The 15,097-nt window shown below is 41.2% G+C and overlaps 1 protein-coding gene across 1 annotated transcript in view; it reads left to right on the forward strand.

Annotated features, from left to right (window-relative positions):
- Positions 1-15,097, forward strand: part of Itsn2 (intersectin 2) — a 108,692-nt gene that overhangs the window by 62,879 nt on the left and 30,716 nt on the right. Inside the window, exons 23-29 of the mRNA XM_032909166.1 lie at positions 1,010-1,215; positions 2,779-2,843; positions 4,358-4,524; positions 7,054-7,099; positions 7,184-7,305; positions 8,492-8,588; positions 8,979-9,170. Of these exons, the coding sequence (XP_032765057.1) occupies positions 1,010-1,215; positions 2,779-2,843; positions 4,358-4,524; positions 7,054-7,099; positions 7,184-7,305; positions 8,492-8,588; positions 8,979-9,170 (895 nt within the window). The remainder of the gene's footprint in view (positions 1-1,009; positions 1,216-2,778; positions 2,844-4,357; positions 4,525-7,053; positions 7,100-7,183; positions 7,306-8,491; positions 8,589-8,978; positions 9,171-15,097) is intronic.

Genomic DNA, 15,097 nt, shown 5'->3' on the forward strand with positions numbered 1-15,097 from the left:
CACACACACACACACACTCATACACACACATACACAAATAAATATGTTAAGATATTTTTAAAACAATAGCTTCAGTTAATAACTTGAACAACTGAAAGAACAGTAACAATTCATTCCCTGGTAACACAGGGAAAAGGCTTGGGTTTTAGAAATGATTACATTTCAGGGACACTAAGACAACCCAGTGAGAACAGCTAGTATGCATTTTAATGTGCACATCTTGAATGCAGAAGATAAAGTTACCCTGACGTTGTAGATTTTAAAATCCACAGGCATAAATTAGATTATTTAGGAAAGTTATACTAGAAACATAAAGAGGGAGACTTGACAAGAGGTGAGCTCAACTCAGAGCTTCAGAAACTAAAGTGATGTCTCCACTGGCCAGTGAAGGAGTAAGATGGTTTGGAAATCTTTGGCTTGATATGATTGTCAATAACCTCATCTGGAAGATGTTCAGCAGAATGACAGGACAGCACCTAAGTGAGGGTGACATCAGAAAGCAAATTGATGGCTCTCTAAAGAACTGGGATATGAAGAAAGTGGTGAAGGCTAGTGTGGGGAGACGTGCCGGGGAAGCAGGAGGGCGCAGGAGAGCTCAGCGTCACTGCTGCATGGGGTGAGGATCAGTGAGTGCAGTGTGAGTGAACAGCTGACCTGCCAAGGGGTGAGAGTCCTGGTTATTAGAGGAAACAGCAGGGGGGATGCTGGATGTGATCATTCCTACTGAGGTAACCAACAGCGGGTAGAAGCCATTGGGAGCTGGAGGAGAGGAAATTGCAGTAACAATTCATCTCATTTGACGGATTCTTTATCCCTGAGTATGCATTTAATTAGTATCGGTGATGAAGTGGCCTTGAAGGGTGGGTTGCTGAAGAAGGCTACTCACGTGGCTGGGTGTCATTTTAAGTTCATAGGTTGGCCAAGTTCATATGCTCTCTGTTATCTACTAGAAATTAGAAATCATGGTCTCCGTGGTCTGTTTTTAAGTGTTGGTGGCTTTGTATCCTAGGGGCAGGCTGTAGAAAACCTGAAAGCTCAGGCCCTTTGTTCCTGGACGGCAAAGAAAGAGAACCACCTGAACTTCTCAAAGCACGACGTCATCACCGTCCTGGAGCAGCAGGAAAACTGGTGGTTTGGGGAGGTGCACGGAGGAAGAGGATGGTTCCCCAAGTCTTACGTCAAGATCATTCCTGGGAGTGAAGTAAAGCGAGGAGAGTAAGCACCTCCATGTACTTACGGGAGCTGGATGTTGGTATCCTCACCACATGAGCCAGAGGGTGATTCCTGTTGGGAAAAATTACTTCACGTTTGTATTGTGTTAGATCTTTCATTCTACATCATTTGTGATGTTTTCAAAATACTCAGTCCTTAGGTCTTTGTTTTCTTTTTCCCACAAGACCAAGGAGAGTCCTTACTTTTCATTTCACTTGAAGCATTCTCCTTTGTTCACTGAAGTCTTTCACTATTTAATGGATTCTTTACTGAGGTCTTGCCCTTTCTAATTGAAGGGAATATCCCATGCCTGGGCTTCCAGGCTCTTTAAATATAGCCTCCCTATGTTCATAGCGCTTCTTTATAGTGACTAACCTTTTTGACCCATATTTCCTTTTAAGTCATGAGTCCCATGAAACTACTCTGTCTTCTTTGATCCATTTTTTTTCCATGTCTACTATAAAACTACTGCATGGTTACTTCTGTCATCTTAAGGAATGAGGTCAGGCAAGAATGAGTGAACAGGCGAATGAAATGCAAATACACAAAACTCAAAAATCTACTTAGACCAAGATCTTAAGTCAGCAAGAGTGCCAGGTTGCCAGATGGCTTTAACACAGGCAAGTAAGTCCCACTGTCAGCTGTAGTAACTGCCCCTGGTGGAAGGGGGCCCGAAACAGCGCAGTCCAATATGAGGACCCCGGTCTTGGAAATGGAGATGCTCATGTCCTAGTTCCACTGTCCTCACCACCCTATTTCATCTTCAGGTTTCTCATTAGATGATAAGTTAAGCTAAGCCTACTGTAGGACTCTGTAGTGCTGCATGGCCACTGACTCGTCTTTAATTCAGATGCAGAAACTTCTCAATTGACCTGGAATTTGGAGATGAAGTAGTAAAAGTCGCATACCTAGCATCTTCAGACTACAACACTTATAGTGATTATTTTATTATTCAGATTATTACGAAGAAAGATTAAGCAAACTATTTGCCTATTATGGGGTTTTAGGTAAAGGATCATTTTTATATTTTAAGATATAGTTAAACTAATCAAATAATAACATTCGTATATATATTCTCCTGTAAGCCAAGCCAGTCTCTGAATGTGCTTTAAATGTTTTACAGGCCCCCCATTCACCCCCAAAAAAATTTCTGTTCAATTTCTGCTCTTTTCTGAGAGATGAATCATGTCACTTAAAAGCCTGAATTAACATGGAAATTATTAGTTACCTATTATAAAATATTAGGAAAAGAATTGTTTTTATATTTTAAGATGTAATAAACTAACCAAGTAATAATACTCATATATACATACATATATGTATGTGTGTGGTAACTATAAGCCAAGCCAGTTTCCAAATATGCTTTAAAATCTGGTGGTTTATAATTAGACAGTTCTTAATGTAGGAGAGTTTGTGTCTAAGAATATTGCTAGAGTGTGCATGGACAGTAGTTTAGTTGAGAGAGCACTAGATGCTGCTAGCCCTGTTGTAGTCTTCAGCTCACCTTTGTTGAGCTTTGGTTCTTGTGTGTTTGTGTATATCTTATTTTTCCTTTTGACTTGGTAGGCCAGAAGCTTTGTATGCAGCTGTAAATAAGAAACCTACCTCCACAGCCTATCCAGTTGGAGAAGGTAAGTTTCTGGCAGTTTGCTTTAAAATGGGAGTTTATTATTACTTGCTTATTTGAACATTTGTTCTAATTTTTTGAGATTATGAAAAAACCCTGTTCTTTACTTCAGAGAACACAGGCTGAAAACCCTCGACATATTTAGAGTTGATACTACAGAAATTCAGCACAGGAGCTGGGATGATGGCTCAGTGGTTAAGAACACTTACTGATCTTGCAGAAGACCTGAGTTCCATTCCCAGCGCTCATATTAGACTACTCATGGCTGCCTGTACCTGCAGCTCTGGTGCCCTTTCTGGTCTCTGCAGACACCCCCCCCCCACATAAGTTGCATACATGTCCCGATTCCCTACACACAGAGAGAGAGAGAGAGAGAGAGAGAGAGAGAGAGAGAGAGGATCAGGTGTGATGGTGCATGCCTTTAATTCAGCACTGACAAAGGATGGAGAAGGGCTTCTCACAGAAAAGATAATGAGCCAAGGCATGAGAGGAAACAGCTGGCCAGAGAGGCTGACACCATGTCTGCACTGGGACAAGTGTGAGGAGAAGAGTAGGAGAGCAGGAAGGAGAGCCGGGGGAGACCTCACTTACTGCTGTTTACCTAGACCCTGTAATTACTTTTAGTTGTGTTAAGTCAGCTGGGTGGAGAGACTCTGGGAGTGTGAATAAATGGGTTTTTGAGTATGTTCTGATCTCTCCACTTATGAGAAAAGATCAATTCTGTGTTAACAAAGAATACATAAAAATGGGAAAAAACAAAACAAAAAGACTTCAAAAAATCAGTTGCTCTTTCTTCAAAGTAGTAGTAACCATAGGAATAGAAAGAGAGTCTAAAACTGGAGAACTATCACATGAGGTCATTCAGTAACAAAGACTCACTTAGCATCTGTGTGGAGACAAGCACTTGGCTAGGAGCTGGGGCCTCGTGCCAGAACCTGATGTTTCCATAACTGTGTACAAAACAAAGAACAAAGATGTTAGCACACTGGGGTGTCTTGTACAAAAAGGTTTAAAGATTGTTTTGATTCCTTTATCATTCCCATGCAGTATCATTCCATTATTTTTAGAAATACTGTATGTCTGTAGTTTAGCATAATTTTTGCTACCAAAAAATGTTTGCTAAAGCTGGTACACTTTTAATCTCAGCACAGAAAGCAGTGAGTTCTAGGCCAGCCAAAGCTAGCTGCATAGTGGAACTCATCTCAAATAAAAGGAAAAGATTGGCTTTGCTACTCTTGTTGCCACAGAGCCCTCTGACCCTGCAGCAATACTCTTTCCTTTCTTCCACAAAATAACAGCAGCTGAAAACAATGGGAAGCCCTTGGTAAATCTGTTAGCCTGCACCTAGACAAGTGTTAACTAGTGACTTCTATTCCATTTCCTACCTGAAGACCATGTTTAAAGTTCTGTAAGCTACAAGATCTTTTACAGTAAACCTCTATGTCTTAGAGATTAACCATTTTCTTTTTTGAGTCTTTGGTCTTAAAGTCTAAACCATTTGTTCCCTCATTCCCTCAGAGTACATTGCACTTTATTCATACTCAAGTGTGGAGCCTGGAGACTTGACTTTCACTGAAGGTGAAGAACTACTGGTGACCCAAAAAGATGGAGAGTGGTGGACAGGAAGTATTGGAGAGAGAACTGGGATCTTCCCATCCAACTATGTCAGACCAAAGGATCAAGAGGTGATGCTCTCTGCATTAAAGCAGCATTCTGTTGTTACCAATCTAACAATTGCTAATTCAGAAACCTGTGGTTTAGGTGATGCTGCCCTCATTAAAAGGAAACTGTTCAGTCACCCTGATCTCATAGGTTTATTTAGGGTCCCAGTCAAAAGACAGGATTTCATAGACTGGATAGAGCGGAAGCCATAGATAGGACTGAGTATGAATCTTAACATGGGTAATAAATCCTGTCAGCTGTTTTCCTTGAAGTGACAAGCATACATTTTCGAGAGAATGTTTACTAAACCCAAGTCTAAGTATTTGTCTGTCAGTTCTTTAAAGTAAAAGTATTCTATAAAGGCATTTAATCATGGAAATACTTTTCCTTTAGACAACTAACTGCCTATGGTATATAATAGAAATGTTACAGGGACACTTCTGTTTAGTCATGTGAGATTACAAGGAAAAGTACATTCAGTTGAAGGTGGTAGTACAGGTAGAAAGATTAAGAGTTCAGGGTCTTCCTCATCTATAGTAAGTTCAAGGCTAGCCTGGGCTTCGTGAGACCCTGTCTCACTGAAGAACATGTGTATAATCAAGATTAAGAGTTGGGATTGGAAGGATGGCTCTGTGGTTAAGAGCACTTGCTACTTTTACAGAGGATCCAGGTTTGGTTCACAGCAACCATATCGTGATTCACAATCACCTCTAACTGCAGTCCCGGGGCCTCTTCTGACCCCCGTTGACACCAGTCATGCACTTGATGGTACATACATGCAGGCAAAACCCTCATGTAAAGTAAAGGGGCTGAGAGATGGCTCAGTGGTTGAGAGCATTGACTGCTCTTCCAGAGGTCCTGAGTTCAAATCCCAGCAACCACATGGTGGCTCACAACCATCTGTAAAGGGATCTGATGCCCTCTTCTGATGTGTGTGAAGACAGCTACAGTGTACTCATATACATAAAATAAGTAATTCTTTTAAATAAATAAATATAAAAATAAAGCTTTTTAAAAAATGTTAAGAGTTCCTGTCCATGGACATTCTCAAGTGAATCTGGCTTTGTTTACGATGAGTGCCAAATTATAATATGTTTTTATGCTGCTAAGTCATTGGCACTTTACCTACCATAGTGACTGTCTACACAGTGAAAATGCATTGTTTTCTTCCCACAGACTCCTGAGTTCTCCAAGAACTGCAGGAACCTGTGAACCTATGGTTTAGTACAACCAGGCAATTGGACTTAAACCTACCTCTGCCACTTAGAGGCTAGATGACCTTGAACAATTGCTTTGCTTGTCAGTGCCTCAGTTTCATTCTCTGTAAAATGGGGACAGCTTTAATTATGTAATGAGGTTATTATAAAACCAAATAGTGGAGTGTCCATAACCATTTAGAACACATCTGTTCCATTTACTCACAAATGTTAGTTTTGACTTTAGACCTTCACTGTAGCTGTATTTACTAATAAAAAGGAAAAATCTTCTTAATTCCTCCTTTTTATTTAAATTCCTAAAAATAATAAATATAGCCAGTTCAATTTATTCTTTGTTATTCTGCAGTACTGGGGATTGAACATAGGGCCTCACAATTAGCAGGCAAACACTCAATCATTGAGCTACATTCTATCTATAGTTTATCCTTTAAAGTCAAAGTCATAGTTGTTACCCATGATATGAATTTCCTATTAAATCGAAATCAGTCGTAGGGAACATATAATAATAAATAGATAAGCATTGCCTCCTATTCAGCAATGTCTACAGATGAGACAAGATCCCTTATACTCATAGAAAACAAGAGCAAAATTCATATATGCCTTTATATATCCCAAACATACGTGTTTTTATATACTTAGCATTAATGCTAACCCCATTCATAAATATGGTAGCCTGTGAGCGAGCCAGTCAGTCATCTGAGAGGAGGGGGCCTGAGAGCATGCCCAGTCAGATCAGCCTGTGGCAAGTCTGTTGGCCAGTTTCTTGATTAATGATTATTGGGAGGGCAGCCCATGGAGGGAGGTGTCACCCCTAGGACAGGTGGTCCTAGTATAGGAAAGCAGGTTGAGAAAGCCAGGAGAAACAAGCCAGGAAGCAGTGCCCTCATGGCCTCATGGACTCTTCACATGCCTGCCTGCTTGAATTTCTGCCCCAACTTCCCTCAGTGATGGTCTCTTATCTAGAAGCCCAAGAAGATACTAACCCTTTCCTCCCCAAGTTTCTTTTGGTCACAGTGTTGTATCATAGCACAGAAACCAAACTAAGATAACCTGGATGGCCATGTTTCACTCCAGTCAAACTTCAAAGCATGAGCTCTTTCTGTTATGTAAGTGCATGCCAACTTCAGCTGTTTGCATATAAAATTAGCAGACCAGATCTCTTTGCCACCTCTGGATTCTTCAGTTATTTGATTAATACAGAGTTCATTGTCATTTTGGTCTTTATTTAAAGAAACAAGAATCCCAAGCATTAGAAATCTTTAATTCCTAATAAACCTGGACTGACATTCTGGTTTGCTGAAAATGACTAAAAAACAGCCTGTCTTTTCCTTGTAGAATGTTGGGAATGCTAGCAAATCTGGAGCATCAAACAAAAAGCCCGGTATGTATGACAGTAACCTTGGGGTCTGACGAGCATTTGCTCTATTGTAGTCTTGGATTTACAGTTCTGTTTTCTTCTTTTCAGAGATTGCTCAAGTAACTTCAGCATATGCTGCTTCAGGGGCTGAGCAGCTCAGCCTTGCACCAGGACAGTTAATATTAATCCTCAAGAAAAACTCTAGTGGGTGGTGGCAAGGAGAGCTACAGGTACTGTTCTTTTCCAGGTAAAAAAAATCAGGCTCATTAAAAAGGTGAAGAGTCAGGGGGAAAAAAGCCACCCCCAGTGGGAATCATATTGGAGGTGATCAGTCAGAACTTAAATAGATTGTGTTTCCTTCAGTCTTCTGCTTTTAACATAGTTTTATTGACCTATCAGCATTTTCCAGTTTATCACTTACTAGGCCACAGGTCATTTTCTTAAAGAAACAGAGAATAATGCCGTCTCTGTCATCTCTGCCTGGGATACCCAGCTCGCCGTACCCTCTAAAGGGACACAGGCAGGCCATGTGCTAAGAAGGTACTCCCCAGGGGACTGCCACCGCCCCACCCCTAGGCCTCAGCTCAAAGGAGACAGTACAGATGTAAATCTTCTTCCTGCAGGTGTTAACATAGTTCTCATGTGTACTTTTACAGAGAAAAAGCTTTCTTTTCTCATATCTAATGTTTTCTTCCTCACTGAAATAGACGTTAGGGTTTAAAGATGAGGAGAAAAGTGATAGCTGTGTTTTATGTTTGCATGTGGTGGGAATGCATGTAGTTCTGGCACTGTAGTCTTAGAAATCTTAAAGCACAGGTATACAGATTGGCTATGTTCTTGACTGAGCCCCTGTTTCCACCTTCTGATTCACTTTGAACTAACACCATGACCCTCCAAAAATGCTTTTATGACTTCCTGACGACCGACAGGCTCCAAAGTGTGCTTTCGTTGAACCATACTCTTAAGAGTAATCTTGAGCTTGCAAGGAGCTCCCAAAATGGAGCTCCTGGTTCCCTCTCCAGCAGCATTACCTCTCCTCTCCCTAGCAAGGATATATGACAGCACAGTTATTGCCACCCAGAGGACTGTGGGAGCCCTGGTGTCTGGAGTTGTTAATGGGGGCCTTTCTCACATGGATATGGTTGATTGTTCATATGGTGAAGTCACTCTAGCCCTGTCACCAGAGTGAGCTGATACCGCATGACACAGAGCACCAACCATGAGTCACAGTGGTAGATTTAGTGTTGCCTAAGCCTTGCCGGTAGACTAAGACACTTGCCAATAATGCCATACAAGGATTTAGGCTCCACCCATGGAGCCAAGGGCAAAGGCCAGCAGATGTTGTCAGTGGGAAGCTAGGTGTTTAAGTTGTAACTTGGCGGTTATTTTTCATTGTTTCTTTTGCTGTTGTTCTAGGCCAGAGGGAAGAAGCGACAGAAGGGATGGTTTCCTGCCAGCCACGTGAAGCTGCTGGGTCCGAGTGCTGAGAGAACCACGCCTGCTTTTCACGCCGGTAAGGAAGTATTTTGTATTTTGTCTTAGGAGACTGTGTTAAAGCACAAGATGTCTTAGAGTAGCTGGCCCTTTGGAAGGCCTGGAAAACTTGCCTTTCCTTCCCTCTGCTTTAGAGCAGCGTACCACTGGGAGCGTCTTCCCGCAGAGTTCTTCAAATGTGGAATTGCTGCTTGGTATTGAAGTGAAGGGCTTCACTCGGATTTTTATCTAGAGTTGCCAAGGCTTGGGGGTTGTTTTGTTTTGTGAGACAGACTGGGGAAGAATATCAGGGAGAGAGAGTGTAAAGAAAGTTTAGCCTGATTTTAGAATTTAATACTAATTTAAGTTTCAGGCCGGGGTTGATCCTTGTGAGAATACTTAATTTATTCTTTTGCTGTTCTTTTGATAGTTTGTCAAGTGATCGCTATGTATGACTACATAGCGAATAACGAAGATGAGCTCAACTTCTCCAAAGGACAGCTTATTAACGTTATGAACAAGGATGACCCTGACTGGTGGCAAGGAGAAATCAATGGGGTGACTGGTCTCTTTCCTTCAAACTATGTTAAGATGACAACAGACTCAGATCCAAGTCAACAGTGTGAGTAACATCAAATTACTTATCTCTCATCTGATACGAAACCTTTAATATTACTTGCATTTCTATTCTGGGTCAGATCTTAAACTCATTACTCACAGTAGATGCAAGTAATATTTCAAATAAGAAAAATCAAAAGATAAGAGTTTACAAGCTCAAACGTTGTACTGCTTTATCATGAATGTTTTCTGCTAGCTTCAGCCGTTAGTGTTAGTTTTTATCTTTATAAAAACGTGTGATTTCTTGTGTGGGTGGGTTCTTTGGTGTGATGGCGTCTACACTGCAGCTTCCCTTCACCACCAGCACTGCTTTACGCTACCCAGAACTCTGTCAGCTCATAGGAGGTAGCTGGTCCTGTAATTTCCCTGTACTGCAGAGTATCCTTTTGTGTATACAGGCCCTTGACTTTGGAATCTCATTTATCTTCTGTGTGTTTACATAGCATCCAGATTGGGAATTAAATAACCCATCTAAATGTTTTAAAACTCCTACTAGGTGATTCCTTAGATACTATCTCATGCCACAAAACATTTGTGAGTCAAGATCACTTTCACAGTGGCACCTGATACACACAAGAGAGGGAGGAAAGGGGAGAGAAAAAGGAAGGAAACCATTACTCTAGAGAAATCTACCTCAAGTATAAAAGGCTCCTAGAAAAGTAACCTAACTAGAGGGACAGCCTTTTTAAACAATATATTGGTCTTATGTAGCCCAGGGTGGCCTCACACTGGTTGTAGGCCTAAGAATACCTTGAATTCCTGATCCTCCTGGTTCCAGTTTCTGGTTCTGAATACGTAGATTATAGCCTGCACTACCATGCTCAAGTAAAATTATCTATGCGTGTCTGTCTCCCTCTTCCTCCTCCTCTTCTTCCTTTTCCTCCTCCTCCTCCTCTCCTTGCCCCTTCTCTTCTTCCTCTTCTCCCTCTTCCTCCTCTCCCTTGTCCCCCGCTTCTCTTTCCTCCAGTAGTAGCAGTATTGGTGTGGTACTAGAGGAGGATTGAAACTAGGGCCTCATGCATGGTAGGCAGCTACTCCACAGCTAAGCTGCATCCCCAGCTGCTGCTTCTTAAGAGAAGCAGAACCTGAGGGGGTTTGGTATACAAATTATACAGAAAGTATAAATTAGTTAGCCAAAACACACAGCAGGTTAACTTTTGGGAGGCCAGACATGACCTGGATAGAGTCCCACCATTCAGGGGATCATAAACTGGAGCCTCGTTTAACCTAGAGCCAGCCATTGTAGTTAGTGGCCGCTGTGTTAATACAACTATAGTTTCATGCCTTCACTGAAATAATACGAGGAAATTATAGTGTTTGCACAAACAAGAAGAGGTAAGTCCTTCGTTTATTATTGTTCTATACAATTTTAAAGAAATGAAGCTCTCGTTTGCTTCAGTCAAGACATTTATTCATTTCATAAATATCCTTTAAGTGGCCACCACATACTTACAGGCATTAGAATCCAAATATTGAGAGGCATGCCCTGCTCTAAAGTAGCTTTGGACTTCATTTGTAAACAGTGAATATTTATTTATACAAATGGAAAGCTCCCTAAATCTTTGTGGGAGAGAAGTCATGCTTTTGCAGAAGGCTTCTCAGAGTGCATTTCAGTGGGACCAAGAGGAGAAGTTACAGTGTGCTAGAAAGGTAAATGGGGGCGAACGGAGGCATTCATTACCTCCATGATCAGTTAGCAGTTAGAGATGAGGAAGTAGGACGGCCGAGGGGCTGGGCCAGACTCAGTAGTTTCAAGGTGCTCTTTGTAACACCGTTATTCTCTGTGGCTCATGCCTTGGTTGGGCCTAAGGTATATTGGGTTTAGTGGTTTGAATATATCTAAAACTAATAGTACTTTCCTAAATGGATGACAAAGGTACGTCACCCAACCTGGAATAAAAGAGCGCTCAGGACACTTTCCAAAGAGATCTCTGAGAAGTTTGTTTTCCATAAAACAACTGTTTAAATCACCTAGGAGACAGCACAGTACCTGTTATACTTACTCAAAATAACTACTCTGGGCCACTAGAGAGCCACAATTCTTTTCAGCAGTGACCAGAGTTCATTGTATCAGAAGCTGTGAAATTGAGTAAACATAAGTTCACATAAGCCTACATCTTCCATAGGGTATGCTCTAGAAAGTGCTTATGCTTAGAGCCAGGAATTCATTTGCAAACATATTTGGCTCCTCAGGTATTTAGAAGTGAATCACTTACTAATAATAATCTTTGTGTGAGGCACTATGCTGGTTAAACACAGATCACCATTTGTGTTTCTCCAGCCCTTGTGAACACTGTGTTCACTTTAATATACAGTTGGGACTTTTAAGGTTGAGAATTTTAGTGGTTCAAATGTATTCAGTTGATGTTGCGTGTGACTATTAGTCACGTATTTTCTCACCCACCTGATTTGCCTTATGTTCATTTTATTCCTCATTTTTCTTTTTTTAGGACCCAATGTTGTCTTCCAGTTGAGAAAGCACCCCAGAGACCCACTATCCACTGACTCTAGCGTGGAGGGAGGGCAGGCAGCCCTGATCAGATATCTCACAATTCGTTTACTTCGTTGAATGTTAGAGCCACTTGTGATTATTTCTATGTGTTTCTAATTGACAGTTAAAATTTATTTGTAACAATTTCAAGGATAGTGGGTCTTTGTGTGGCTTTCCCTGCTGTTCTCTCTGGCATCGTTAGCATTTTTCTTCTTTTTTAAGTTGGCACTTGTAGGTCATGAGCATGCATATTCAGTTTGCCCTTACATGGTGGGAGTGCAAACACACAAAGACCCACTATTTGCACAAGCTGTTCTCTCTGGTTTGGAATGGTCTGCCATGCTTCTCCAATGCTCTTGCGAATTGTATACTCACTGCAGAATTCAGGAGATGTTCGCTTATGTTCTGCTATTATATCTGATCTAATCCTAATCACAAGGGTCCATAATTGGCTCCGCCTGTGATTTGCCCTCAAATAAACCCCGTCTGTTCTTTCTAATATGCCACTATGAGTACAGTAGTTAGGTCCATTTGAAGCCAAAAACTGGAAATAGCTTTCTCTCTATTTTCTCTGTAATCCGAGCAGGAGCAATAACGTTGGGGGACCTTGCCTTGTCTCACAGAAGAGGAAAGCTCTGACCAGTGAGTGCAGAGCAGCAAATGTTCAGTCTGCCTCAGCTACCCAAGAATTCAGGAGCGCAGGCCTAGGGCAGTTTCTTGGTGGTCTTAGGTGCTCTGGGCTGCAGAGCTCCTAAGCCGCTCTAGTGCTTTATTGATGACATAACATAATCAAGAATGGAAAGAGGCCATTACTGACTGTGAGGTGAGAAACTATCCCTATCTTGGAGCACTTATATCGACAATATATTCTAAAGTAGAATTTACGTTATCTCTGTAGTCAGGTGACTACTTACCCTAGTATACAAGGTAACACTTGTTGGCATTCATAAAGCACTTAGTAAAATCCATAAGGAAGCCTTAAAGAGTTCGTAGCAAGCCTGAAGTGACATGTAGGCTTTAACCAAGGACCCCGTAGTACAGGGAGAGCACGTGAGAGCTGGCATTCACTCCTCTGTGCCCATGGGGCTTCTTTGAGATTAGAATATTGATGTTACTTTCCTGGTTAATGTTCATCTCCCACACTGGCTACTTTGGCATAGAATTTTACTCCTTCCTTTGAGTGGAAAGCACCCTAAGCATAATAGACATTGTTATAAACTAATGTATGTGATAGCACTTAAGCCAATCTGAGTTTTAATACAGTATTAAACATATTTGAATATCAATGAGCAGTTTATGCAATTTAAAACGTTTACAAATTGCCGTGCAATCTACTGTCTGTGAAATGTCAGATAAGTGTATATACAGTCAGAGTCTTATTCCTCAGAGTTCTCTGAGAAAGCAAAACATGCTTTATACTTCTCACTTTAATTAAAGGCATATTTTGTGCAATATTTATGTTAATGTGCCTATATATGATGAATGCATTGTTACAATCATACATTGCCTAAATCATGACTTGAGAAAGAAAAAAAACAACAGTTTAGTTACAGTTTTACAAAACCCAAGTATCTGTACTGGAAATGTTGACATTGAGGTATTAGGAGATGTGTGTGCTCCCTGGGGTGTGGATTTCTGTTAAGAGGGCTTAGACCACCTCCATTTTAGCATTCGCCATCATGACGGTATTTTATATAACATTCACGGGAAAGCAATAATTTCAGTTTACAGATGGGTAAGAGAATTGCCTGCAGTCACTCAGTGGCAGTGCAGAGACGGATTCCAAACTGACTTCCCCACAGTACACCTGATCTCTCTTTGTGTCTCGTCAGCACTCTGCCTTTACATCCTTAAATCCCATGTGTGGCAGCTGCCTCCTGTACATGGCCAGCCCCACTCATTAATTACATTGTTTCATAACCTGCATCTTTCTTATCATTTTTATTTGGGGCTTCTCTACTATTCTGATAAATTATTCCCAAAGTATTTTTATAGGTCAGCTTTACTTCTCCATCATGAAAAGTAGATTACTAGCCAAATGTGGTGGTGCACGCCTTTAATCCCAGTACTGGGGAGGCAGAGGTAGGCAGATCTCTGTGAGTTCAAGGCCAGCCTGGTCTACAATGTGAGTTCAGGATAGCCAGGGCTCTGTTACACAGAGAAACCCTGTGTCAAAACAACAACAATAACGAAAGTGGATTATTGGAGCTGACGCTCGGGTTGAGCAGCATCTGCAGTCAATCTGGAACTGTGTTCAACAGGTACCTGTGGGTTAACTCTCACTGGCCCAACAGTCAGTGAGTCAGCATCAGTGCTAACCGAGGGCTGCTCTGTACGCTTTGTATGCTCTGTATGTATGTATGGTATGTATGTCACATACCTGAGAGAAAGCTCTAAGAAGGAAATCGGTGACATGTAATCATTTAAATTGTTCTTGTAAGTGCAGTACTTCATCCAGCCATGCATTTGCTCTCTTCCTGACTTAAAAGAAGGGCAGCTTTCTGTTGCTAAGAGGGAGTGTACTGGAGACATGATTTAAACATCAGAACAGTGGAGGGACTGACTTGTAGGAAACACCAGCTTAAGAGCACACCGTGCGGCAGGCATTTCTACAGCTGTGCTTGAACTTGATGGGGCTTCTCGCAGCGAAGAAAAGGCTACAGCCAAAGCTGTTATTTTAGAAAACTAAAAACTAAAAATTAACCTTACTGTGTGGTTTCTCTGATTCTTTGAGTCCTTTTGAAATAATGCAATATTTAAACAGTAACTGTTTTACAATACAATTGACGCTGAGTTCAAAGGGGGATTAGTGCGGGCGAAGGCAGAGAGACAAAGGCCAAGTGCAGTCCAGGGCTTTACTTGCCAAGTTTCCCTAGGTGAAGTTCCCCGAGTTATGAGTTCTTGTAAATAAGTAACAGAGTCCTGAGAAGCCCGTGCCTGGGTGGCATTATTAGATGCTGCTGCTGTGATGCTACTGTAATGTAATAAACTCAAATTGTTGCAAAGTGATGTATTTGCCTTAAATTTTATTTTGTGTGTCTTGAAAACTATAGTATTCTAGGTCTTGAGACTGTGCAGACGCTGGGCACGCTTGGCATGAGATAATCTGGTTTATTTTTACACAGCTGTAATATGACTATGCAAGTGTGTTTATTAAAGGAACACAAACTCCACTGCTTGTACTGTGTGTTTCTTTTGAAGCATCCTTTTAAAACTTACTTTAATTATTTAGATAGTAAGTGTGATTAGTGTCTGTGGGACTTTGCTTTTCTCTCAATGTAACCTCAGGGTACGGACCAGTAGTCAAGATTTATATCATTTGAGATAATTAAACATATCTCAAAAGCAAAAGAGATTTTTATTTTGCTGTTGTCATGCTGTTGCATAGAGAAGATAACTCTAACGAAAGATAATAGGAGTATTTCATTTGCAGCTTTTTT

This window comes from Rattus rattus, chromosome 7 (genome assembly GCF_011064425.1).
Source record: "Rattus rattus isolate New Zealand chromosome 7, Rrattus_CSIRO_v1, whole genome shotgun sequence".
Lineage (NCBI taxonomy): Eukaryota > Metazoa > Chordata > Mammalia > Rodentia > Muridae > Rattus > Rattus rattus.